Genomic DNA, 27,113 nt, shown 5'->3' on the forward strand with positions numbered 1-27,113 from the left:
CTGCAGCCCGTGGAGTCTTCCTGCACGGACCGTTTTACTCCAAATCAGAAATTCACATTTTTCTTTTACTCCTTTAAAGCTGCATCACCGAGGCGAAACGGCGACCTCAGTCGATTACCTTTCTTTCCTTTGCTATCCCATGGATATTCACTGCAAAGCAGACCCCTTCTCAGCGATGCACCGTGAGTATGCTAAATTAGTTTAGGCAAATATCTCCGGGATGTGAATTAAATTCCTGAACAATTTAGATCCATCCTGATTACAATCATTGGAGGCTTATTCACACATTACGCAGGCAGTCAGAAATGTTGAAATGTGAAATGTCATTTCTATTAATCTGACGCTAATTAAGGCTCGTTATTTAAAAGCTCTTTGAGTACTTAATAAAAACAGCTCTCAAAGATTAAAGAGGTTTTTAGTTATTTTACACACGCAAAACAGATAATCACCAGAAGACTATTAAAAATAATGCATATATATATATATATATATATATATATAATTTAAAATTTGACCTGGGAGAAGGATTGTGGAATAGGCTGCACAAATGTTTTAAAACAGAAAACTTTTGGCTGACTGAATTTGTTTGTTTTTTTTTTTTGTTTATTTGTTTTTTTTTTTTTTTTTGTTTTTTGTTTTGTTTTGTTTTTTGTTTGTTTTTGTTTTGTGTTTTTGTGGGGGGGCTTTATTGATTTCGAGGTCAGCTGACACGGAGAGACAAGCTGGTTTATTAATGTAATGTGAGAAAATAGTATCTCCTCCATTTAAATACAAAGCTTTTACTACCTGCGTAAAGACAGGCTAATTGTAAGGAGACAAGAGCACGTTGTGTGTAAATTGATGTCCCACATCTTGTATTATTTGCCACATTTTCAATAACGCGACAAAAACTCGAACTGAAGGCTAAAACTAAAGCAGTAATTCTTGTGACTATTTATTTTCTTCATGCTTTTTTTTTCCTCCATATGATATGCGTAAAGAAGACCCGGGCTCTGTCTAAATTATTTATCCGTCCTCACTTGCACAATCCGCGCTTGTAATATGAGTTATCAAAGCTTATTTTAATTATTTACAATAATTGTTGCGAGGAAAATTAAACAGGTTGAAAACTGATACCTGCAACATGTGTTAGCCTGCAGTGGAAAAGTGGAATGCTCTTGGAAAAAATGACCTAACCAGACCAATATGCATTTAGAGAAAAGTTATATTGAATTAAATATTTTTATTAGAAAGAAGACGTATAATATATATTGTTTATTTGCTGGACTTACGTTTTGTAATTGCAAACATTGTAATGCATTTACAATTCCATGTCTTACCACATTTAGACAATTTAAACATTATTATTATTATTATTATTTTTATTATTATTATTATTATTATTATTAATATTATTATTATTATTAAAATTTATTGTTACATTATCATAACATGGGGACTTAAAGAAGCACACTGAAAACATTGACACACATACTGTGGTTTTGTCCCAGAAACCTCTGCAGGTATGTAATGTTATGTCCCCCCGGTGTTGCTGTTGTATCCCACGCAGGGCACGGCGGTGTGAACCAGCTCGGTGGGGTGTTTGTGAACGGCAGACCCCTCCCGGACGTGGTGAGGCAGCGGATCGTGGAGCTGGCCCACCAGGGCGTCCGGCCCTGCGACATCTCCAGACAGCTACGGGTCAGTCACGGCTGTGTCAGCAAAATCCTCGGCAGGTAAAAGGGGGGATCCGCATCCAACAGAGCACCATATGTGTCAAACATCAATCTTCTCTATAGCTGCTACTATATGCGCACCCAGCTCTATTTCAGCTTCAGTCATCGGTTATATAGGCAGGTCATTTTTTTTTTATTTTCTTTTATTTTCTTTTTTTCTGAGCGCAGCAGTTTTGCGTCTGAGATTTTTCTATTCATCATCTGCAGCCTCGCATGAGAAGGGCATCATAATCATGAAATATTTTTTTTTAAATTGGACTTCATAGGTAAATATTTAATGATCAATAAAAAAATCTAAAGAAATATTAGTTATATATAAATAAAAAAACAACTCTGTGATCAAATAAAATAAGCAATAGATTTATTTAAGGTCCTCTAAGACTATTGTCAGAAAACCTCAAGAATCTGCGCCTTCTATAAACTCACATTCAATTAAAATAGGTTATTTTCCTCCAGAACACAAATGTTGTAAGATAATATTTTCAAATATATTTTTTTCAGCTATCAGAAGGCATTTCAGAGGTATTTCATTTCACACACACTGAATGTTTGTCACCAACATTTGCCAGTAGGTCACGGTGGCATGTCGTGCATGTTACTTATTTAGACTGAGATGAGATCTAAAACTGTGCTCCCAGCCAGACTGTTTCTTTGTTCTGTCCGTCTCACTGCTCATTTTCTTTCATTTTAATTACACTGATTTTCGTTGAAAATTCGCCCTGTTCGCCCTCCAGCTGACACTCAATTAGCCCCCATATAACAACGCACTCTCAGACCAATTAATAGCTTAACGCCGCCATCATATTCGCAGGTAATTTGTTCGGTGTATAACTGCACCATGGTCTGTGGAGCTTTGTCTCCACACAGATTTTGTTAAAAGTGCACCTTTCTCATTGATCACACGATTGGTTTGATGGTGAATGAAGGAAGGGGATCCATTCAGGAACATTCACTCTATCCCCATGCAGGTACTATGAAACCGGCAGTATTAAACCTGGAGTCATTGGTGGCTCCAAACCAAAGGTTGCAACTCCGAAAGTGGTGGAAAAAATTGCAGAGTACAAGCGTCAGAATCCCACTATGTTCGCTTGGGAAATAAGGGACCGACTACTAGCTGAGGGCGTCTGTGATAACGACACAGTTCCCAGCGTTTCATCCATCAACAGGTAGGTGGAAATGACAGTTTTATTTCATTTAATTTCAGTGTGGAAAGCGTGTCAAACTCCTTCCAAGGCGCAACAATTCTCCCTGTTACAAAGCTGAAATTTGATTTCTAAAGTGAAACAAATCAGTTAAACATTAAAAAGAAATTCAGACGGAAAACAAAAGAGGTTAAATATTTATAGTTTGTCCCGCGTAAATGGGAGAAATCATTACAAATAAGCAGTAGCTATTCTGTCTCCACATACAAGGCTGACCTATAATTCCAACCGAGCCTATCTGGGGGTGGTCTCACGTGTGCAATTCAATCCCCTCTGCGGCCCACCTCGACACAGCGGCACGGGAGCCGAGACTGGGGCCGCGAAAAATCACATCTGTCTCGATAAAAACCGATCAATACCACGTAACCAGATCCAGAGGCAGAAGGAAATACCCAACAATATCGTTCGATACGCGGACCACACTGCGGCGGAGGCGGCAGAAGCATCTACATTGCCAGACAATTGCAGTGTTATTTCAACACAGAGCTGTCACAGGATATTTATGTATAGTGTGGCTTGAAGTTATTATTATTATTATTATTATTATTATTATTATTATTATTATTATTATTATTATTATTATTATTATTTCAGCAAACCGTCTTGAAAACTTTTTTTCCCGGCGATAAACATAAAAGACTTTCTCTGAAGCAGGTAGGGCAGCAGACACATAACACCTCCACTCTTTTACATAAAAGTTGGGGGGGACAAAGTGTCTTTAAATAGAGGACGGTGGTTAAAAGAGAGAGAGAGAGAGAGAGAGAGAGAGAGAGAGAGAGAGAGAGAGAGAGAGAGATGCAAAGTGAAAAAAGGCCCGTATGCCTGCCAGTGATAAACTTTGGTTAGAAGCTACTGTTCCAGAGAGCTGGTCATCAGCATTACATTTTAATGAGCTGAAGAGAGTCTCATAACACAACCAGCTAAATGCGGACGAATCTTCACAGAAAAATTAAAAGAAAAAAGAGCAAGGAATATAAGAAAACCAGGCTACCTTGGAGATTATTTAACAGAATTTATTTTAAATATCATTCTCTGTTTTCACCTGTTGTTCACAGAACTAAAAATATTTCTTACATTGTCTTTGTTTCATCTATCACTAAAACATCAGTATTAATCTGCGTAGAATGATGTGTGTGAAAGAAGATAGAAAAATATAAACATATCTATAGTTTTTTTTAAATGAACATGGAACAGTGATAACGTACATTTTTTAAATCCTTAAAGCAAAGCATCAGGACAGTCAGTCAGCCGCACTGTATATTTGTTTTAAAATATTAACTTATATTTATATTGCAGCATAAAATACATAAAATCATTAATATAATAGAAGAGTTGTCTCACTGATGGGTAATGTTCACATTACAGCTTTTTAAATCAGTTTTTTTTCTTTTTACTTCTTGCTACTTTTCCTAAATAGAGGATTGGGAAGGATGAAAAGAAAGAAGGAGGGAGTGACAGAAGTATAAATGGCAACAGGAGAGAAAAAGACAGCAGACCCCTGGTGGTCTCCGTGGTTAAGGAGCTGACCTCTGCTCTGTTCACTAAAGAGTTTGGCTTTAAACACATTTTTCCTACATGAATTATTAAAGATTACACACAGACTGGGTTACACTTTGTTTTTTTGTTGGCCGCAGAGAGGACTTTCCACCCACCCACATTTTAATGTCTTTATATATATATATATATATGTATATATATATATATATATATATATATATATAAAGACATTAAACTGTGTTAGATAATATAAAGTTAACTCACCCATCACCCCGATTGCTTATTCAACATCAACAACATAGACTCAAAACAAAGTCTTTGAATTTACAAAGTCATGAGGTCAGATAAGTGTTGTGGAGAGATGTTAGAAATTCAAATAAAATATTGATGTGTGTTTTCTGGAGGAGACTACTTGCCGTTGTTGCCCTGCCTGAAGGAGAGAGTGTGGAGGACACATGAGATAGCGAGGGGAATGAAAAGAGTCTGATGTACATTTTTTTGCCCCTGAGGAAGTTAACCCCTGAGCTGCCTGATTCTGAACTGATAGCTTAGTCCTGGTCGCTGCATACACATGTGGTGTCAGTCGCCTCATCTGCAGTCTGTAAATGTCTGTTCTTGTCACACCCCTTAAGTGAAGGGGCTTCCATGTGGGATTTCTGTCAGTATAGTGCTGCCTGTTAATCAACGATCTCATGTTCTTCTGTCAATCAAAAGATTACCCTAGTCATGGTTTAACGTAATGCGATCATGTCCCGTAAGAGGTGAAACTGAGATTGTGTAAATCTGTAGCAGTATGATTTGCTCATAGTTTCAGTAATCATCAAATTAAATTTAAAGAAATCTCAGGCTTTTTTTTCTTGTCATTTTAAAATATTATATTTTAAAGTCATATTTTTTTTCCTATTTCGAAGTACACCTCAGATTCAAAGACATTGGCTGTGGTCTCAGTTTGAGCCAGAGAGATACTATTGCTTTCCTGTCACATATAATTTATAGATCACCATTTGCATTTGCTGTTCCTCGCCAGCATCCGTCGTCAACTTTTCTATCTGGGAGTCCCGATGAATAGGCTCTGATCTTCAATAAGCCTGGAGGACTGCTGTGTCCTACACTTAGCAAGTAAAAAGAACAAAAACTACAACAGGCAGCACCTCAGAGAAAATAAAACCAGAAAAACAGACAGAAAAACAAGAATGGATGAGAAAAAGAAAGAAAAGAACGAGATACAGGCTTTGAAGACACCTGTTGTAAAGTACAGTAAAGCAGACTGGAGTAGAAATGAGAAAAGAGGATGAGGGTGGGAGTGAAAGATCAACTTTGAGAGATGGGAAGAGAAGGAGAGAGCTAGGAGAAAAGAAGGAGTGGGGAGCAGGAGAGGGAGATTATTAGAGTTGGCCAGGTAGAGCCACTGAAGCTGATCATTGAGGTGAATTGATGTGATTTCATGCTTTGTTTGCAAGATCATTCAGACCAAAGTGCAATGAAGACTTTCCCGCCACATCACATCTTACTGGTATGGGGACTTTATCATATTTCTAACCTCAGAATCCAGCTAGATTGAATCCACAATCTCAGGGGGCAGCCCCTATTCAGCTGCACACAGGAGCAGAGAGATTGCCCTTAAAGCCCTGAGATTGGCTATTTGTGGCAGGGGCTTGAATATGTGGATACCAGCGCCCCAAACGATGGAGCACTTGTACATGCACAGACATAAGTGAATGTGATGTGTCATGTTTAAGTGTCCCAGGTTGGCTGGTTTGGTATGAAATCTCAACGCTCTGGAGGCAGTATTGATTGATCCATGTCTGTTGTTCACTTCACCAGGATTATCCGCACCAAGGTCCAGCAGCAATTCCACCCATCCCCCGATGGATCTGTTACACCTCTCTCCACGCCCGGCCATACCATAGGTGAGTGCAAATTAAAGTAGAAACAGATCATATCCCAGTAAAATGAGCTAATCGGGGAAGCCAAAACGGTGTATAAAGCACCTAAACACAAACATGTGCACACTTATAAACAAACACTAACTCAGCTTTCTCCATCAGTGCCCAGCACAGCTTCCCCGCCTGTGACCAGTGCCTCCAATGATCCCGTAGGATCCTACTCCATCAACGGCATTCTGGGTATCCCTCGCTCCAACGGTGAGAAGAGGAAACGAGATGATGGTAAGATAGACACAAGACCCCTTTGTTTTCCATCGTTTTAATTCTCTTCATCACTCGTCTCCCACTTTTTTTTTTTACTGTGTGTGAAGAAGTTGGCATTTATGACAGCACTGCAGCCAAGAGTGTATCTGTGTGTTGTCTCTAGTGACTTGTTATGTTGTATATCGGGCAGGGTAAGAGTTGAGAGTGCTACGATTCAATCAGCTTTTTGATGCCCTACATTTTACCATACATATACGCCTACAGAGCTGCATCTCTATTTAATACCATGTTCAGATCTAGTCTTGATATCCTATATAGCTGTCATACAACTCTAATCCCCCTTGGCAAGGCATCAGCACTGCTGCTCCCTGCTTTCATTCCTATAATGTAGCAAAAGGCAAAAGAAAAAGCTCTTCTGTGATTCCAAAGCTTGAGACTATCAGTTGACTAGTCATTTAATACCCTGCACAATACAAATACATTGGTGCATTTTTTTTTTATTTTGACACTATTTTATTTTGTAGATGCATTAAAACAAAGCAAATAAATAAATAAAACATGAAAAAAAAGTATTTTTACAGCCGGGAACTGGCAAGCATACATACACTCAGAGATTATGTGGAAGGTCTATCCGGTCCAAGCCAGAATGTCTCATTCCTAGGCAGAGCAAGAGAATGGACACACACTGCCTGAAGGCTAATAGATTATCGGTTGTGCAAACAATTGGCTTTTTTTAATGCCTATGAATTAACATGTCCCTGGTGGAGGCCTGAACAGGTGTAGGAACAGACCGGTGGAGGCAGGGAAGGGGCTGCGTGTGCGCCTGTGTGTGACTGTGTGTGAATATGTGTATGTATGCACAAGTGCAATTCTGTTCTTTGAGGTGGCTGATGGTATGATTGAAAATTATCTCAAATAGCACTTATCAAAACAGGCCACTTCCTTTTTTTATGTTTCTGTCTCTTTAGTTCTCTGGAGTGGCAACCACTTGGATGGAAGGAAAATAGGACATTGTAAGTTGAAGTTAGACAACCTTCTCTTTTTCTTTGGTCATTTAACCCACAAATACATTCCTCTCACTTGCTGTTTTTGCTCTTTCAGGGTTATAATCTTATGAGGTGTGGCGGGGAATATTTTTCCAATAAATAATCTCCCGAGAAATTAAAATAAATTAAGCTTAAGTGACTGTGGAAAATCATATTTTCCATGTAATGGCATGCAGCTCAATACTAATCTACTGTGTAGCTTGTTTCAGTCACAGATAGCTGTGGAGTTTCAAAATAATTATATGGAGTTTATTATAAACTGAAATTCATATTTTCTAAACTTGACATCTCCCTTTGATTTGGCATGCGGGTCAGAACTATGCTGCTTTTATGTTTGACCACTTTCCTCTATTAATTTAATTTATATTCCTACATTTATTTATTTATTTATTTATTATTTAAACATGAGTAGTAAACTGCGTCTTGACAGCAAGTACCAACTAGAGTGTTAACATGTTTCTTTGCTATACATTTCAGTGAATTCATAAATAAGTAAATCAAATATGATCATAAATTCAAAAACAAGTGAAGACTGAGTGGAACATATTTTTCACAATGATGCATTGAACTTTCCTACATATCTGTAAACCAATCAAACATTTTGAGCTTAAAAACATCATATGACTGTAGTCTGCACATTACAAAAATCTGACCATGCTCTTTATGAGAAAACATTGCGCTGTCCTTGAACTGCTCATGTTATGATAGTGGTGGCTCTTTCTCCTGGTGTGACTGAAGTCAGTGGTTGCCCTTTTAGGAAGAAAAAGGTCCCCATTACTGCAGGGCTCTGGAGATAATGTAGTGTGACACGCGTTATGTACACCAGGTCCCCCTAAGACGAGCCTCAGGGACATAGGTGTCATAAGAGCTATTAATCTGTCCTTGTCATGTGTTATTGCAAATTAAAAGTAGCATGTTACACTGGACGGCTTTGAGTGAAGATGGGAGGAGGAAAACGAGAGACACAGAAGCTAGGGAATGAGAAGAGGTGGGGGTGGGGGGGGGGGGGGGGGGGGGGGGGGGGCTTATTGAGGGAAGGAGGGATGAAGGAAGTCCTGGCAGCCTCAATAAGAATTGAGCAAGGATTAGTTTTTAGGATTTCTGCATCCATATACACTCACCTATCCAGGGAAATGCACATTTTATATGTGTTTGTTGTGTGTGACTTTCCGACTTCAGATGCTCTTTACATTGTGAACATTGTGACATTTAAAAAAAATTTGCAATTCTGCAGAGAAAAGCTATTAATTCACAAATTAACATCTCCCCTCTCCTCCCCCTGACCTCCCTCCTTCTATCTTGGATGTGCAAGCTATCGAAAAGACAAAAGAAATAGCCTTAAGGGGGGAAAAGAGAGAGTCTCAGTCCTATCTGTGGAGAGATTGGTTTGCATGTCTGCAAGCAGCGATACCAATTATGCTAGTGCTGGGAGACTGCGTCTCAATGCGCCCCTCTCCGTGCACCCCCACCACCACCCACCCCTCACCTCCACCTCCCCCTCCTACCCCTCCTACCATCATCACCACACACACCACCACCCCACTCTGAATCCATCCATAGCCAGATTTATTTGTGTATCTCATTACAGGAAATGGAATGTTGTTCCTGCCAAATGCATTAATAGTGAAGTGGGGAAATTAGCCTGTTGTACAGCATGTTCTCACTCAGTCATTTAAACCTATGGTGGAAGTGGAAGCCAAGAAAAGTCAGAGAGGATTGAGTGACTGTGTGTAAAATGTGTACTACAATGAAAGAAGTTTGATCCTTTTGGTAATTTTTCCAAGATGATTTTGAGCTAATTCATATGTAAAACACTTGCTGTAATTTGTTCTCATTTATAAATTAAATGCACTTTATATCAGGGCTGCAGCCTTATTCAAATTGAGTGTTTTCCTAGTCTTAGCATACATTGACAGGTTATCCCTGACCTTGCTGCTGTTGCAGTCAGGTTGATGTGACCTAACTGTATGTTTTCCCTCATCGCTGGCGTACCATGTCCTGCATGGAGCCCAGTGGAGCTCCGGGGAGGACAGGCAGAAGGGAGCTACGGTGATAAATTAGGTGGAGAAAGCAAAGGTCATAACTTGTGATTGTAGCGTGGGTGTGGGATGAGTGTAGAAGGAGCTGATGAGTGTGTGAGAAGGGAAAAAGAAATATGGCCTAGCAGGTTGTTCATTCATGGCATAAAAGAATCGGCCGTAGGCAGTGGCAGAACTCACATCAACCTTGCTCAATAGCTTGAAAATAAATGAATACAGTTGCTATTTTGATTTGTTCATGTTTGATTTTTGGCCCTTTTGGAAATTGTCTGGAGTGGATCTTTTAACACATATGACCCATTTGCAGAGTTTAAATCATTTAGTGTATAGATTTGAACCTGAGCTTACTCTGGTTGGCTAGTCAAGCCAGTCCATGACAATGAGTCAATAGAGGATCACTTCAGAAAATAAATGCATCCAGAGCGAGACAGAAAAAATTGAATCATGAGTACTATGATGGCCCTGATGGGGTGTGTGTGGGAGAGAAAAGCCAAGGTTTGAGAGGGTCCACAGAGCGTAACACAGAGACAAGAAGCTGTTAGGGCCCTGACAGTAGAGGAGGCACAAAAGGGTCCACATAGCATTCCTACCCCCTCTCCTCCTTTTCTCCTCTTTCTCTTCAACATTTCATGTATCATCTTATTGTCCCCCTCTTCCTTCTGAGTCTCATAGTTTAAACATTTACATTGAGCAGTGTGACTGTTTGAAACTTCATGTATAGTTGTAAACAATATACAATAAGATCAGGCACAAACATGGAGAGAGAGAGCTCGCATAGTGGAGAGGAATCATGTCAGAGAAAAGTCAATTACTGGTAGCTGGGAAGAGAATTAATGGAGCGATGCGTTACTCAGCTTGATGAGAGAGAAATAGCACAAGAAAAGTAGGGATACGTTAATTGCATTTCCACAAATACACACCATACAGGGTGGTAATGTTAAACGGCAAGCTGGTTGAGAGGAGGGAGATGAAATTAGAAGACAAAGAGAAATAAAAAATGAGGATGAAGTTATATTAAAGAAAGATAGTGTTAAAAATCCTTATTAGCAAGTAATTTTTGTTGGTAATTCATTGTATTATCTTAAAGCAAATTATCTAAGCTCATTTTTTATGGAAGGTCTTGTTTCAAGAATATATTGCAGTAGTCTCATTAGCTTATGTGAAGACTTTGTGGAAAGACATAAGGAGGAGCTGAATGAACTCACTCAAATATCTAATGTTATTAATGATGTGCACTCCAGACTGGATCATATATGTGTGCACTTTTATTTATTGTAAACTTTCTGCATTGGTCCCAGAATATAAAGCAAATTAAATAAAATGCTATTGATGTGGCCTCAGAGCTGGCAGTGAGAGCAAATATCAAATAAGCATCACTATGCCTGCTGACAGTCAGTACATTGGTTTGTTGGTGCTAAATCGAATTAATAAAGCTCTTAAACATGCCACAACATAACAGGATCTTAACAGCCATGGCAGTGTTGCTGCCTCTCTGCTTCCCTCTCTCCCCCCACACCCCACCCACCTCTCTCCTTTCCGCTTCAGAGGTTTCATAAATATAGCTAGCTTACAGGGAAGGAGTGTTCACCCTCTGGGTACACCAGTTTGTTTGTACTCTCTCTCTTTTTTTTCCTCCTCTCTCTCAAGCTCAACAACATTTTTAAAAAAACATCAACAAATGATCCACAATTTGTGATAGCATTATTTCACCTATCAGTGCAGGCGAATACGTAAAAGGTTGACTCGCAGCTTCTGATCAAGGGAACCCCACATGTCATTGATTTACGGAGAGCGCCAGGAAGAGTGTAGGAATTCATTTGCCTTTCAAACAAGCCTCCTCCTCTGGTCTTGTCTGAGTTATCTTATCACAGGAACAGGGGAGATGAAAGAAAGACATTAAGAGACAAAGCAACGTACAAGAGCTTTTGAGGCCATTGTGGTCTGTTTTGCAGTAACTGGCTGAGTTTGTGTGTAGGGGGGGGGGTGTTTGTTTATGTGGAGTGTGTATGCACATGTTGGAATGTTAGCTTTAAGGGATAAATAAAAAAGGAAAAAAAAATAGACTTACAGTAGTTTTAAAAAAGACCATTAGTATCTTGTGGAAGCTTGAATTAAAGCTGCAGAATCCACTTATGATATTTAAATATATCACGATGAAATACAATAACTTTTTGAAAACAAGATAAAACAGTGTGAGTTCAAACTGATCAAAGAAAGTATGTACAAGATATAGCATGAGTGAACGTCCCTGTAGGAGATTCTTGTTTTTATCTTCTCACACGTTGGTGTTAAAACAAAGAGACGCAGTCAGCTGGTGCTCTGGGAGTGATAAGAGAATACCTGCTGAGACACCCGGAGGGGTTGAAGAAACACTGAGAAAACGAAACAAGCCAGTCAATGAGACACACGCACACACAATCTGACAGTCGGGCTTCACACTCCACTTGACACACTGACTGTCAAAGGATGAATCTGATTTATTGCAGCTATCTTATGATATATGTCAAACCTGAACCTCTAATAGCATATTCTGAAAGTAAATGATTTAATATTATTTTTATTTTAAGGGCTAATCTGTATTTTTTTCTGCATTAATTTGAAATATGTACACATTAAGTTGGAGGTGAAAATGATTAAATATCTGAACCAATGAGGATTCAAACTCTGACCTGATTCAACTATTTTTAAAACATGCAAAAAAATTATATATAGTGACGTGGTTCATGTGGATTAAGATGGGAGTATTTGTGTTAAAATACTAGCCCTTTAAAACAGAATCCAAAACTGGCTTTTTATTCCACTAGTAAGCATTTGTAATTTTTTTAGATGAGAGGAAATGCACAAAAAAAGTACTTTATGAAGGTTATGTGGGTTTTCTGCTGCCAGGTCACAGGGCTTAATAAAATGTGTGAGGGGACTACAAGCCTCTGTAGTGAATGATAAATACTTACTATTGATCAAGGTTGCCTCTTTTCTCAGAGCAGCTGATATGGGGTAATTAATGACTCCATTTTCCTCCTTACCACCGACAACAATTGAGTTTCATACAAGAACATCAACTCCTGTTTCCCAACCATCTAAGAGAACTGTGTGAGAATAAAAAACCTAAAATATTCTGTTAACTCATGGTAGGAAAAACACATTTAGTAGGATGAAAATTCCTTGTGTGACACAAATGTGACACAAAGATAACGTCAGTATTTTGCCAGATACAATCCCTTCTACACATACTCTTCAATACATACCAAGTTGCAGTCCTCTATTCCATTTTCTCAATGGATCTATTTCTTGGTGCGAATCGGGTTCATCTTCTGGCCTCAGCCATTAAAAAAAGGTCAAGCAGCCGAGCAGAATGGCAATAACGCCCCTGAAATGGTACCATCAGTGGAACATGATTGATCAATTGAATTCCATAGCACAGAAAAATGTGGGATTAAGTAGAGTATTATACGCACAATGAGTTGAGGCATGATGTTCATTCCAAGTTCATTTCGCCTCCCTCCTCTGCGAGTGGATCAGGCAATCAATAGTGGCCTTGCATATCATATATCACCGCTGGCTCGCCCAGGAGAGAACATAATCTGCTGCAAATTTAGAATGACAGATTTGTACGAGAGCTAAAGCCCTCATCCGCTGTTGGTGGCACAGTGTAGGGAGGAAAAAGGGGATGGTGGGAAGAAGCCAGTAAAGTGGAGGTTTCTGGAAAGCTAGCTGGAGATTTTAGCTCAGATTTTTATTTATTTATTTTTAACATGAGTGAGCAGAGGGAGAACTGCAGTGGCAGCCGTGGGCTTCCCGGTCCGATTGATAGGGTCAGAGATCAGAGGAACAAGGGAAGCATAGAGTCATTTGTTTATATAGAGTTGGACCAACTGAGGAAATGCATACGCTTGCCCTCAATGCCCCATCCTCATTCGACCCTCGGTACCATCCCCACTCCATTCTGCTTTCCAAAAGACAGGCAATATGTGGGGGGTGGAAAGAGAAAGAGAGACAGAGAGAGGGAAGGGTAATATGTTCAGGAGGAAATAGTTCAGTTAAATAATGACTCTCCATTTCCCGCTGGCAGAATGAGAGGCTCTGTATGTAATCGCCAGCCCTACTTTCTCCTCCGGAAAAGCACACTCTCTCCTACAAATATATATATGCACTGAAGGTAATCCATCAATTACCATAGACCTATCAGATGATGACCATGCTGATGGTGGCTGCAGAGTGGTGGGGGATGCACCTAGAGTGGCTGTAAGTGTGTGTGAAACAAGAAGTGACTCTGAAACACAGAGAGGGAGATAAAAGCCAAACATCATGGTGGGTCTCCCTCAATTTACTTCTGCTCCCTATGCCATCGCTCTCATACTAGGAGAGCACAACAGTGTTCTCCTTTATTTCACAATGCTAGCTTGCTAGAATAATGTCATGTGAAGAGACCTGATGGGGAATGTTGTTCTCCTCCCCTTCCTCTTCTTCTTATTTTTCTAGATGGCTCTGATGGCTCAGGACCAGGCAGCGACTCTCAGGGCAGTGTGGAAAGTTTAAGGAAGCACCTTCGCGCAGACGCTTTCACCCAGCAACAGCTTGAGGCCCTGGATCGCGTGTTTGAAAGGCCATCTTATCCGGATGTCTTCCCCACTTCAGAACACATTAAACCTGAACAGGTTTGGCACAGATTCATCTCTACACTGAAATTTGTGTGTGTTTGTTTTCTTTTATGTGTGTGAGTGTGTGTGAAGCTTTTCAAGTTTCAGAGTTTGGTTCTCAACCATGAACTTTTTATGTCAGAAACAACTAATTCAGCTACTGCACAACTATCGCTGTGTCCAGATTAAGATATAAATAGTGAATAGAATGGTTTTTGTGCAAATCAGAATACAAAATTCATTTATGTGTTTCAGCAGCAAGTCTGGTTCATGCATCCAACACAATTTTTGTAATTTCAAAAGATAGCTTTTTGCAGCACATTGTCACAGTGACTAATTTCATATAACCCATAATAATGCCTGACATCAAAAAAGAAATTTTCAGTAACTAAACTTAATCGGTTATTTTGTACAGTGCAACTTTAATAAAAATAATTTAATTTCCAAAATTGTGATTGAGCAGTGTCTGAATGCTAAAATAACATGAAGGCTAAAACATCAATGACTGGAACCACATATGAAACTGTTTATTCTAGACAGTCGATTGGGTTGATTTCATTCTATGATTCCATTTCTAAATTCTTCTGATATCCAAATAGTCGCATGTAGCCTCTTAAATGAGATGTAACAATTGTTTTGTGATTATTTCATGTAATGTGAAGACACTGTCTTCCTCTTTCGAATTAATAGGGTTCTTTTCTGGTAAACAAACAAACGGACAAAAATAAAAAAACAGGAAAGAAAAATATCTGATCTATAGGCATTAATCAACTGATTAGATTTTTGTGACTGTTTTACTTTTTTCTGTAAGTGTTGCGACAATCCATGTGAAGTTCACATGAAGTCTCACTTATCATCAGCTTTGTTTGCCTAAACATAATTAACCCTGGTATTAAAAGGTTCTAAGATGAAATGTCCAACAATGTGGTAGCTTTTTAATGGTCTTTGAAAAAAAATCTGTATTCTAACAACGATCTGCGTATGGAATAGGAAGTCTTAGTCTGGATATCAGCTATATTTTTTTTTTTCAGAAATCCCCTCAGAGGCATAATGATTAGGCTGTAGCTGATTAGATTCCATATTGCAGTGTCACAGATGCATTTCAACCACAGCACCATCTCCAAGTTCTGCATACAATCTGCTTTTTAGTGTAAAGTTTTTGAGTCTCTGCTGAAATTTTGCAAATGTTCACTCTGACTTTAAAGGACATGATGCTTGCAGGCACTTAATCTCTGTTTTGCATGCTTAATTTTACATATTAAAACTACTCATGACATTAATATCATTTAAAGTCCAATTCTGATTTGGTTTCTGGTTCTGATCACTGTGAACTAAAGTTTCTGAATATATAGATTTATTAACAAAACGAGGAAACTCAATTCAGTTCTCTTGTAGCCAAAAAGCCTGGTGCTGTTATATAGCGAACTGACACACGTGACAAAAATCTCTGTTAACTTCTTACTTAAGGCAACCTACAAGCCTACAGCCTATTACAGCGGATAACCTTTATTTACATTCATTAGACTGTTAAACAACAAGAGACTATTAATTTTTCCATTCCAGCTCTATGTGGGTGCCCATGAAGCCTTGGCTGTGGCCTAATTGAGTTCATTTTCATCTCTGTGCGATCGTGGGGAATTACAGCGGCGATAAATCAGAGGGACAGCCCCTCAGCCTGCTTTACAGCCCCTAATGCAGCTAATTACCAAAGTGATTTCTACGGCAAGATCAATACCAAAACGAATTGGAAATGACTTGCAATCACAAAGACTGGAGGAGAAGGTATTAAAAAGGCAAGAAGGGGTTGGAGGAAGGGGGAGAAAAACGGCGTCAGAATGGTCCAGAAAAATCAGTTTTAATTTAATGTAATATTAATCAGACTGCTTTCCACTCTTTCTATGCACCTCCTTTTTTCAGCCTGTTTCCAACACCCCCTCCTTTTCTTAAACTGGTGAAAAGGTGGGATATTAGGCTATTAGGGGCTTGTCTGGTGTCTGCGTCAGGGCATTAAAAAGCCATTTTGAAGAGGCCAGACTGAATAGGCCTCATCCCTCCCACACTTCTGGCAGCCATGTGGTCAGGTCATTCAGGCCCCTCTGTGCTTGCCACTCGCCCTCCGCCCAGCCCTGCCCAGCCCTATGCACAGCCCATCTGCATGACAAAATGGCTCTTGTGCTGCTCAGGCCCAGCGGAATAGAGAGGAACATCCAGCCTAGTGCCAGGGAACAGTTGTAAGCAGACAATTAGAGTTTATCTGGGATAGAGGCAGACAAGACTGGGGTCACCAGCTCGCCCCTGTGGGACCCCAACCCATTGAGACAAACAGATGCACACGCACTCTGACACAAACACTCAAAGACACAAATGTGTGCACATACACTTATCCTTTCAAAGGAGAATTGGATCAGGAAATGTCATCTCATTAACAAAAAAGATTCATCACAACTGCAAGAGTCTTAACTAGAGATGAAAATTAACACCAAATAGAAAATTAAGTTTTCTATCACAGGAAACTGTGAATGAGCAACTGTAAAATTTAAAAGATTACTGGAACTGTACAAGGTGTTTTTAAGGGTGATAGAAATTAAATGCAAGAAAAAAATAAAGAAAATGTTGTATTTTTGTTTTAATTCAGGAGGCAAAGCACAAAGGCAGATTTTGAGGTTGCACTCTCCTTTAAAAAAAAAAAAAAAACACCACATGTCTCTCCAGTAACAAAGCCCTGAATGTCTCCTCCCTTGACTGGTCACAGGGATGACTGCAGTGGAGCACAAAGAGCCAGCTGACACCCCGTCCTTTCACTCCTCTCCCAATCTCTCTCTTATCCCTCTCTCCCACTCTGCCTTCTTCACAGACAAGCCCTAATGCATGCATACATCATCATAGGTCTTGGTAAAGCACAGGGAGCAGGGATGGAGGTGATGTTGACTTAAATCTAAGGGAATTTTATGATGAAAACACAGTGTGACAACAGAAGACGGTCTTCTCAGATACACCAGGGTTTGAATTTAAATTCATTATACTGTCACCATAACTGGGGAATTTGCTGTGAATCTGGTAGGTAAAATGAGCAATATTAACCAGATCACGACCTAATCTGTTGGAATGTGAAATTAAATAAGACCAGTGTGAGTTCCTGCTTTTGGTTACCACCTGCTAATGTGTGTATTTGTCTACAGGCGAATGAGTACTCCCTCCCATCTCTAAATGCCGGCCTGGAGGATGTGAAGCCGAGCCTCTCCACTAGTGCCAGCTCCGACCTCGCCTCCAGTGTCTCCCAGAGCTACTCTGTTGTGACAGGTACAATCTGATTCATGCTACATTGATCTCAAAAAAAAAAAAAATGCACACAGCTGCAGCAACCAAAGACATTTGCACTGAGGTGGTCAAACTTAGTTCTGAGAAACAGAAGTATGACCTCTGCTATGTTATCAACTTCTTTAAATTCATTTTTTTGATCTCATCCCACCTGATTTGCTTATATCCCTTTTTCTGTCCTAATCCCACTGCCAAAAGTAATCAAATTATTAGCAGAATCTATATACATTTAGAAGAAATCCCCAGTCAAGCAATTTTGAAAATTACTACTTAAAAGTCATAAATTAGAAAAAAAAAAATCTGAAATTTATCTTCATCTAAAATATTAAAATACTGACTCCCACCTCTCGATAAAATGCACATTTCTAGCAAAGTAAAACTTAGACCATTCTCTTTTCCAGGCATTCTAGGGGTTGTTTATGTTTTTTCTAAGGGATCACTGAAGTGATATACCATCTGAGCCTATTAAATCCAATAGGTCTTCTGCACACAACTCCTAACTGGCCTCTGCGTTAGCCCAGATTGGCTTGCTAACAGATTGCCTGGGAGCACTTCTTATAAGAGACAGCTGCTGTTCTCACCACCACATGATGTTGTCATCAAAGGTTATCATAGCTTGTTGATTGACAGCGGCTGGAATAGCACCGTGGCTGGCTGGCTGACTCAGGCTGCACACAGAAAGACACCCAGACACAGATGGAATGCAGTAAGCAAAGAGACTGAAATGATTCATTTTTTAAACTCATGAGATGCCTGCAGTCCAAACTTCCACTTGACTAAGAGTCAACAGGTAATAGCAGGTGCAGTGTATTAGATATCCTGTAGTATCTGTATCGTGTAACCCATACACACCCACCCTGTTTTGCTCTATGGCTTTGTGTTCTCTGCTGTCCAGGTTGGCGGCCACCTGGCTAATTGAAATATTGTTTCATTGTGGCAGTTGAGGCTCTTTCCCAGGAGAGGTTAGGTTTACTGACGGCTGCACTGACTCCAGAATAATATGTCAGCCTTTTAATAAAAGTCCCATAATTATGCAGCAGGACTCAAAGTCAGTGAGGAAACTGTGTGTGTGGGAGAGTAAGTACAGAAGTAAAAAGGAAGACAGCGTGATTGAGAACTGTGGTGGCCCTTCTCATATGATCCCTGTCGTCCAAACCCAGACTCAGTCGCATGGGAAAAGAAAGACCCCTATTTTATTCCTGAATATGTGGGAGGTAGCTTTACCCTAGAAAGTTGGGCCTCAGGAGAAGAAAGGTGTGTTTTTGTCTTTTATGCTGGGCTCCTCCTATGAAAGTGGTCTCGCTCCGGGGAGCACACTCATAGCAGGTGGCCTCCAAACCACCTGGGGGCCTAGGACCTCCTAAAGCGACACATGTGAAGGCAACAGATTGCATAAAGAGGAAGCAGACTTATAAAAACTTTTCTCAAAGTGTAATATGACATGTTTCAGTACAGCCACAATTTTGAAGAAGTATCTGTGTATTTTCACCGCCAAGAAAATTACATCTGAAGTAATATCCACTTAACTTTTATGAAACTATGCAAAGTAATTCATGAGGCAGTGTGTAGGTTGTTAGTGCATGATATTATTTTTACTGCCATTAGCACACCCTGTAAATAGGAATGTATGCCAAGGCTGAAAAACTGCTAAATTACCTTCCTCACTTAGGCTGTGAGCCAATTATCAATAAATTATGCTTTCATACTAGATGGAGCTACAAGATTATATTCATTCTTTAAATGTTTTCTGCTTCCAATTAAAATTCATACAGTTATTGATCTTGTTGATTTTTATGTCCTGAAATTTGCATAATCTATTAAAGATGCATGATTAATGAAGTGCTTGGTTTTGCATTCCAGGGGCGCTAGCAAAAGCCAAGTCGACCATCTTTTCTGTCCTCTGTTTACTCTGATGGGTGAAAGAGATGGTTTCTCAGGAAGGAGATGGACAGTGAAATCGGAGGGATATTTAGTGCAATGGAGTGCACTGCTAAAATTGCAAAAATGCCCCAGTCATTAAAAATATCCTAATTGGTATTAGTAGAATTTCAAAATATAAATGGAGAATCACCAGAATGTTTATATTCTTTAACAAATTTAAAGACATTGATGAGTTATTATTTCTGTAAGAACTAGGCAGTAAACACTTAATAGTTAAGTGTGTCCCTGGATAAAACATGTTATGATTCACCTACATTTTCTGGTCTCTTTCCAGCTTTTATTTGCACTTAGTTTTCTCTTCTAATAACTGAGCAGATTAAATGACAGTGTCCTGCAAATCTTCCACTTTTGTATTTTACTTATTCTTATTTAGAAAACACCTTTGTACTAGGAACAAATTATATTTAAATACTGTTTTTCATATTGTTTCTCAGCTAAAATGAATTCTATCCAATGAGAGTTCAGTGGTCTCTGTGCAAGCTGGGCTAAATAATCACTCTCAACAGAACCGGTGGGAGAGCAATGTGTAAATGGGCCCCCCTCTGAACTAGAACAACTCCAGCAGATGTGAAGAGCTGATACCTTTTAATTTCTTTTTTAATCACATTATCCATCTATTTCTCACACTTTTGCAGAAATAAAGTGGCAACTCCAATCCTGTGAAAGGGCTGAGCACTTTATTTTAGATGAATTTTCCCTGCACACTTTAAGGCCTTTTTTTTTTTTAGAGTTGGCAGTACCAGATTTTCTCTGCTGGGTGGCAAACAATGAACAGCCACCTAACCTGCAGTGCCTGGTGTGCAGCCTGGTGACAAAACGGCTTGTCTCAGCTCAGTTAACGCCTCCAGCCCCAAGTTTAAAAATGAATTCTTATCCCCCCCCCCCCCCCCCCCAACAGACACACTAACCTTTGAACACACATTTGATAATGAATTACGTTAAAACTATGCATGGAGAATTCAAGCTGCTTGACTCTGCCAAAGTTCTTCACTCATTCATGATCACGTGCAACCTTCGACTGCTGCTTTTTGTTCCTTTTCCACAGCATCAGTGTAAAAGACTGAGTATGTCACTGTTAAGTTAAATTTAGCTTTTGAAATTTCTACCGACTTCTCGCTAGATGACTTCTACTCACTGCACACAAGTTTTGCTTTAAGTATGCTGAAAGAAAGTTGTGTGTAATACTGAGTGTCAGCTTTTAAAAACAGGAGTTCAAGCAACAACTGCGCATCAAAGTTCCTCTGTGTACATTTAAAGCTAAAATGCTCGCATGAGAGTAGCTTGTTGTAGCTATATCTGGAAGCATCACTCTAAGGATTGCTGTAGGTTCTTAACAGTCCATTTCTATGGTTGATGGGCTCAGTAGATGTGGTATCAGTGGTGGAGCAGAGACAGATGTTGGAGAACTCTATACCGTCTCCTCTCTTTCAGAGATGTGTTTGCTGGGGAAAAAGGTCCCCATGGACCCTGAGTTTATCTTCCATCTCCATCATCAGGGCTTGTGATTTGACAGGCTCCCTTTTCCCGGGCGCTGCCTCGTCTCCAGGACAATAAGCAACACCATGTCTGATTAGTTTCAGAGTTCAGTGGTCTTGAACGCAGCATTTGTATCAGTTGTTGTTGCGCTGTAACCACTGTCTGTTTGACAACGGTTGTTCAGGCACTGAGAAAACAGAAGCCTACAACAGTATATGCAGAAGCTTTTAAATACAGGCTAAACAGACTTGACCTTGCCTTCTTAAGCTGATAAAACCAGTACTAGCTAGATTAATTTGTTTTTGAAATTGCTATTCCTAGTTCCTGGGTTATGTTTTCACCAAAGTATAATAATTTCCTAATAATAATTTTAATTTAGAATAGTTGTTAAATATAATTTATACAGAGTTCTGTAATGTTGCATCGTTGGCCCTGTTTACACAACATTTCCATGCATAACCACAAAATTCTTCCTTTTGTGTTTAAAAAAAAGTTGCATTTACACAACAGCGGAGCAAACCCACCAAAAACCCACTTTAACCTCCTAATTTATGAAGTTTCTGATATTTTTCAAGCCTTTTTCACATGGTCACGAACATCAACGTATGTTATCTTGGTAGTTATTTCTCAGAAAGTTTGGAAACCACTGATCAAGCAAATCATTAGCCTCATAGCATAATTGCTTAAGTCATGTTTTGGCCAGATTGAGATATCTGCCTTATGCTACTCTCCTAACACTGCTGATTCATTTTGCACCATTGCTTATACAAGTCTAAAATACGACTCGGGTAAATATGCTGTGAGGCTAAATGTTGTACAAAAAAGCAGGTTTTGCTTTGAGACTCAGCAGCACAAACAGAATATGGAGGGCTGCCATTGTTGTTTTGTTGTGCTGTTGTAAATATAAACCAAGCTTGTGTGCCCAAATGCAAGATGACATGACAGATACCTTCACCCAAAGATTCCAGTTTGTGTTTACACAGGCAGGTTTCATCCTGCCTTTTAAGAAAATTTCAGTCTGGAGCTCATTCTCAAACCTTTGCAATTTTATCCACTCAAAACCGTGTAAACAACATGGCAAAACTCAACAAAATTTTTGCATTTTACTGTCTCAGCGTTGCTGTGTAAACGAGACCTGAGTTGGCTTTGGGGAAATTCCAGTTTTTTTTCACAGTCTTAGACTTTAATGTGAGTGTAAACATGGATAAAAAACAATAACATCTCTAATTTTCTCACATAGACTACAATGTTTTTTGTGGTGTTTCTGTCTTATGCTGCATTGTCTTGTAACAATTAACACCTGTTCTGTCTGGGTGCATGTGTCCAAATCAGATATCACTTTTAAAAGCTCCTATAACTTTTAAAAATCTTCTACACAGTATGCGTTAGTTATAACCAATTGAGGAACAGAACCAAAGTAGGAGGGATTTACCATCATTCTGACTTATGGCACACTCTGAGAGGGCATGTGACCTAATATACGTCTACCCAATTAAATGCAAAGCCCATTCCTTGGAATATTGCTGCACATGCCAGAAAATCAAAGAAACTATACTTTTAATGATCTGTTCAAATGTAAAAAACATACGTTTTTTTGTTCCCTTTATGAAAGGACATTGGTATGAGATGACACAGGGGGATTGTTTCTCTTTTTAAAACATTTTTAGAGCAGTAATGAAGACAGAGGGAGAAGAGGTTTGGAGAACCTGCTACAAAGCACTCAGCTGCGTTCCCTGATTCTCTTGTATTAGGTTCTTAGGGCTGACAGTGTTGCATCCCCCTTCAATAGAATAACCCTTATCTTAATGAGGAATCGCAACACACAGTCCTGTTGTAAAACAACAATGATGGGGGAACAGCTAATGAGGCTATCATGGTGTCAGGAAAGAGCCATCTCAGGCCCCAGCAAACAGAGCAGGCTCTGCAGCATGGCATGGAAATACCAGAGACAGAGCTCACATTGATTGCATAGGTTCGACAGGCAGAGCCAGATGAACGATGCCAAGACTCATCAGCCAAATTAGATCCAAGTGTAGAGTTTTGAACTGTCTGCAAGCCGATTGTTTGGTTATTTGTGAGAGTGATTTTGTTGTGAGAAAGCAGCCGTGAGATTATGTTGTTTGTTTTTCCAAAACCTTGGGGAAATTTTTATGCATTTGAGCTTGATTGATCAGGCGCGATGTGTTGTTGCAACATTTCACTGGTGTATGTTTCCGCTTAGTTGAATGAATTACTGCTGGGTGCATATGAGATTATTATTATAAGCTATGTAAATGAACAAATCAAGTGATAAACACTGTTACTCTATATACTCTATTCAGTACTGATATAAGATTTCCGCTCCTAAGTTCCTAACCGATAGAGAGTTAATGTTTAATTGCAAGTACAGTTCTTGTAAGGTTTCTTATCTTCAGGGTCCCCTTTATTCGAAGATCAGTCTGACAAGGATTTGGAGTGCTACCTATGTTTTGCTACCCTGTGTTAGAGTTTGCTTATATACATGATTAATTCAAAATTTTCTGATGACAGATTCAATGTTTTACTTTCTTGCCTGTGTACAATAGTTTTCCTATTTGAAAATATAACATTAATTCAAGCATCCATCTTATCATCATGTGTGCGACTGACATGACAGTATGTGTGGCGCTGTATGTCTGCATCCTATCAAGTTTTTTTTTTCTTTTCTTTTTTTTCCACCTGCCAGACTCTCACCCGTCATATCCGCCTTCCATGTGTGTAAAGCGGGAGCCCCATGAGGCATCCTTTGCCCCCTTCACCCCCTCCTCTGTTGAGGATTCTGCCCTAGCTGACATCTTGCCCCACCAGTCCAGCCTCTCTGTAGATGCCTCCACTCCCAGCTACCTTGCCCATGCCCACGGCCCCTGCTACAGCCAGTATGCCAGCCAGCCCTTTGTAGCAGGTACAACTTTACCAATAAAGCCCAGTGTCCAAATCAAGATTCAATCAGAGTACCATTCAGCTGATTTACCACTGTTTTTATTCTAACCATGTATAAAACTAGATTTTATACTAAATTGAAGGGGCCACCTTTCACGCTTCTTTATGGCACCACTGTTATGTATACAGCAGCTAAACTGACTGTTTGGCCCTCATTAACGGCAACTGTTCCTTTCCTCTCTCCACCATCCTTTTCTCCACATCTGACCCTTTGCTTGTCTCTCTGGTTAACAATAGACTTTCCAGTGCTTCCAACCTCGTGACAGGCTCAAGGGGTGGGTTGGGAGGAGAGGGGGCAGGCAGAGGAGGCCGCCAGGGGAGTTGCAAAAGCAAAGATGTATGCTGATGCGGCCGCCTGACTTAGACCCATAGATTTCAGTCCTGTGTGTTCCCCCAATCTAGCCAGGCCTGATCAAAGAGCAAAAAGAGCTCTCATTGGACTGATGATGCTGTCAGTTTTAGCTGATTGCAAAATAACTATATTACTAATGTGTAGTTCAGTCTTTACTCCAAATTACATGCAGACAACCCTGAAAGATAAACAGGTGATCCATAACAGGTTTTTCAGTCTCTTCAAATTCCAAACGTGATGTGCTTTTTATAATATGGTCATCAGCACACAACTTCATAATTACATACATGCAGTTATCCCCCGTCCCCTTTTTGATAAGTGGCATTGATTTTCATTCCCACTGTGCTTCACTTTGCTTTGATGATTTTCCTTTTTTATATATATTTTTAATATCCCATTTGCAACATTTTCAACTGGATCCACAAGAAACATTGTTTCTTGATTTGAAAAGGTGTAGAAAATGCAATTACATAATAAAATTGATATTGCTGGAAAATTTTAAGAAAGAAAGTAGTTTTTAGTCACACTGGTGTCTTGCTTAATTGCAGATTTGTCTCTTAAATTGTGTTTGTATATTGTATATACGTAGAAATTTGCAAACAAATCCTTTGGAAGCAATTTTGTCACCTGCATTGCATTTCTATTGCTGAACTAATAAACTTCATTTTAAAAAGTAGATAATGAACTTCTCAACCAGATGTTTCCTGATATTGTATTTTAGTTTTCTTTTTTTTTTTTTTTTTTCAGTATTTGTGTATGTAATACAAGTTTTGCTCATAATACCTCAGGCACAAGATAAGACAAACTTTTTCCTGCTCCTGCTTAATGTTACGTTCCACTTGGTTCACAACAGGCAGAGAAGTCAACATTGAATTCAACCAGTGTTGAATGTGCTGATTTGAAAGCAGTTTCTCTCCAATCTTTTTGTTGCATCATCTTAAGTACACACTGGGCTTATAATGTAACTCTTCACTGGTGTCAGCTTTTGCTCAAACGAAACAGAGAATATAAATTAACTTTTATGCAATAAAGCAATGTGGTAATACAGAGCATCCTTCTGTGTTCCTACAGGTCGAGACATGCCCAGCACCACCTTACCTGGCTACCCGCCTCATGTTCCCCCCACCGGACAAGGCAGCTACCCCACCTCCACACTTGCTGGAATGGTTCCTGGTGAGGGATGCTACTCCTTTTTTAATGACACCATTAATTTTTCTGTTAGCAGTTTGTTTTTCACTACATACTGTAGTCCCCCTTCAGATGATCTTGTAGAAATTTAGGTCACTTACCAGCACATATGTACACTTGCAAAAAAGGAAAACTTAAAGCATTGCTGCTGGAGTGAAGTAAGCTCATTATAGCTTTGTAAGACTGCGGTTAGCGTGCGGTTAGCATCTGTGGATGAGGACATTAGATCAACTCAATAGGCGATCACCACAATCAGTGGCCATGAGATAGGACAGTTCCTCTCAGTTACACTCCAGCTCCCAGCGCTCATTACCCTCACCATGTCCACACAGCGCACTCTCACCAGCCCCATCGATAAACACTGCTTTTGCTCCTCTCCTTGCCTCCCCGGACACCTAGGGCTGCAGAGCGTATCTCTTTCCCCTCTACTTAACCTGCAGTTCAGGTTCACAGCAAACAGTTAAGGGTCAAAACACAGAGGCGTGGAGGGCCTGTAAATATTTAAATCACTATCTCTCTCAGGGATGAGCTCAAGTTACACAACCAGCAGTGAGGATGCTATAGCTGCCAGTGTGTTTAGTTCTGTCCTCCAAACAACTGTAAACACAACTCCCTCTATTGCTGAGAGACATGTACCTCTTACACTGACCAATAATCAAAGCAACCATGCAGCATTTACAGGTGAGCTCTGTGTAGGATTTGTGATGAGCATTTGTTATTAAATTGTATACCACTGTTCGTTGGTATGCTAACACAAAAATATGCCTTCAAGTGTGGTGGCTTTTTTACTGGGGAATAACTTGGATTTAGAAATATTCCCTAAACATTGCTGGAAAACAAAGGCTATTCCTGAATAGTTTAATCTAAAACACAGCATTTATAATCTCAGAGAGCATGAACAGTCAATGTTGTGAAAAACCTGAAAAAAAAAAAACGAAGAAAAAGAAACATCTGTTTCTGCTCAGAAGCTCTTAATGACAATTGTTTTTAACATTTTTTTTCTTTAGGAGGGGACTTTTCTGGAAACCCTTACTCTCATCCACAATATACAACTTACAATGAAGCTTGGCGGTTCAGTAATCCAGCATTACTAAGTAAGTACACTTACTGATTGTTAATTAATTGACTTTGATGTGATCTTGACATGTTCTTAAATCATTACAAAAACAATTATTAACATCTCCAGGTTCTGAACATTCCCTCACAAACATGTGACTTAAATAATGTTTGACCTCGTGGTTTCCAACGGCTCGTTCTTCTGTTAACTTTCAGGTTCCCCTTATTATTATAGTGCCGCATCCCGTGGCTCCGCACCTCCCACTGCTGCCACTGCCTATGACCGCCACTAGTTACCCTGGAGACCAGCTCAAACTGCAGGGCCAGAGCTTCGGCCTCCATATTGTCCCTGTCTGAGAAACAGTGAGGTGAAAGGGAAGCAAGGTGGAATCCCCCGTCATCTTACGTGATGTGGAGGAAGGATGGACAAGGTCGGCCCAGCGTGTTCAAACTTTGGGTCAGAGGTGCCCATGGGCGTTTGGAGCTCACCTGTCATGCCCTTATGCTCTTACAGGCCTGAACATTTCCAGAATGACTT

The 27,113-nt window shown here is 39.7% G+C and overlaps 1 protein-coding gene across 8 annotated transcripts; it reads left to right on the forward strand.

The window, feature by feature from the left end:
* Positions 1–66: 66 nt before the first annotated feature.
* pax2a (paired box 2a) lies at positions 67–27,113 on the forward strand. Of its 8 annotated transcripts, XM_042010352.1 has the most exons (12): positions 67–182; positions 1,550–1,715; positions 2,217–2,237; positions 2,684–2,881; positions 6,239–6,324; positions 6,463–6,582; positions 7,533–7,577; positions 14,129–14,304; positions 17,466–17,586; positions 25,403–25,504; positions 26,527–26,613; positions 26,792–27,113. In XM_042010352.1, the coding sequence occupies exons 1-12, from the start codon at positions 140–142 to the stop codon at positions 26,866–26,868; spliced, it is 1,242 nt and encodes a 413-aa protein (XP_041866286.1). In that variant the 5' UTR covers positions 67–139; the 3' UTR covers positions 26,869–27,113. The 8 variants fall into 8 exon arrangements, with proteins under 8 accessions (XP_041866286.1, XP_041866287.1, XP_041866290.1 ...); XM_042010353.1 differs by lacking the exon at positions 7,533–7,577 and having other exon boundaries at positions 14,129–14,337; XM_042010356.1 differs by lacking the exon at positions 7,533–7,577.

The sequence above is a fragment of the Melanotaenia boesemani genome, chromosome 16 (genome assembly GCF_017639745.1).
Source record: "Melanotaenia boesemani isolate fMelBoe1 chromosome 16, fMelBoe1.pri, whole genome shotgun sequence".
In the NCBI taxonomy this organism is placed as follows: Eukaryota; Metazoa; Chordata; class Actinopteri; order Atheriniformes; family Melanotaeniidae; genus Melanotaenia; species Melanotaenia boesemani.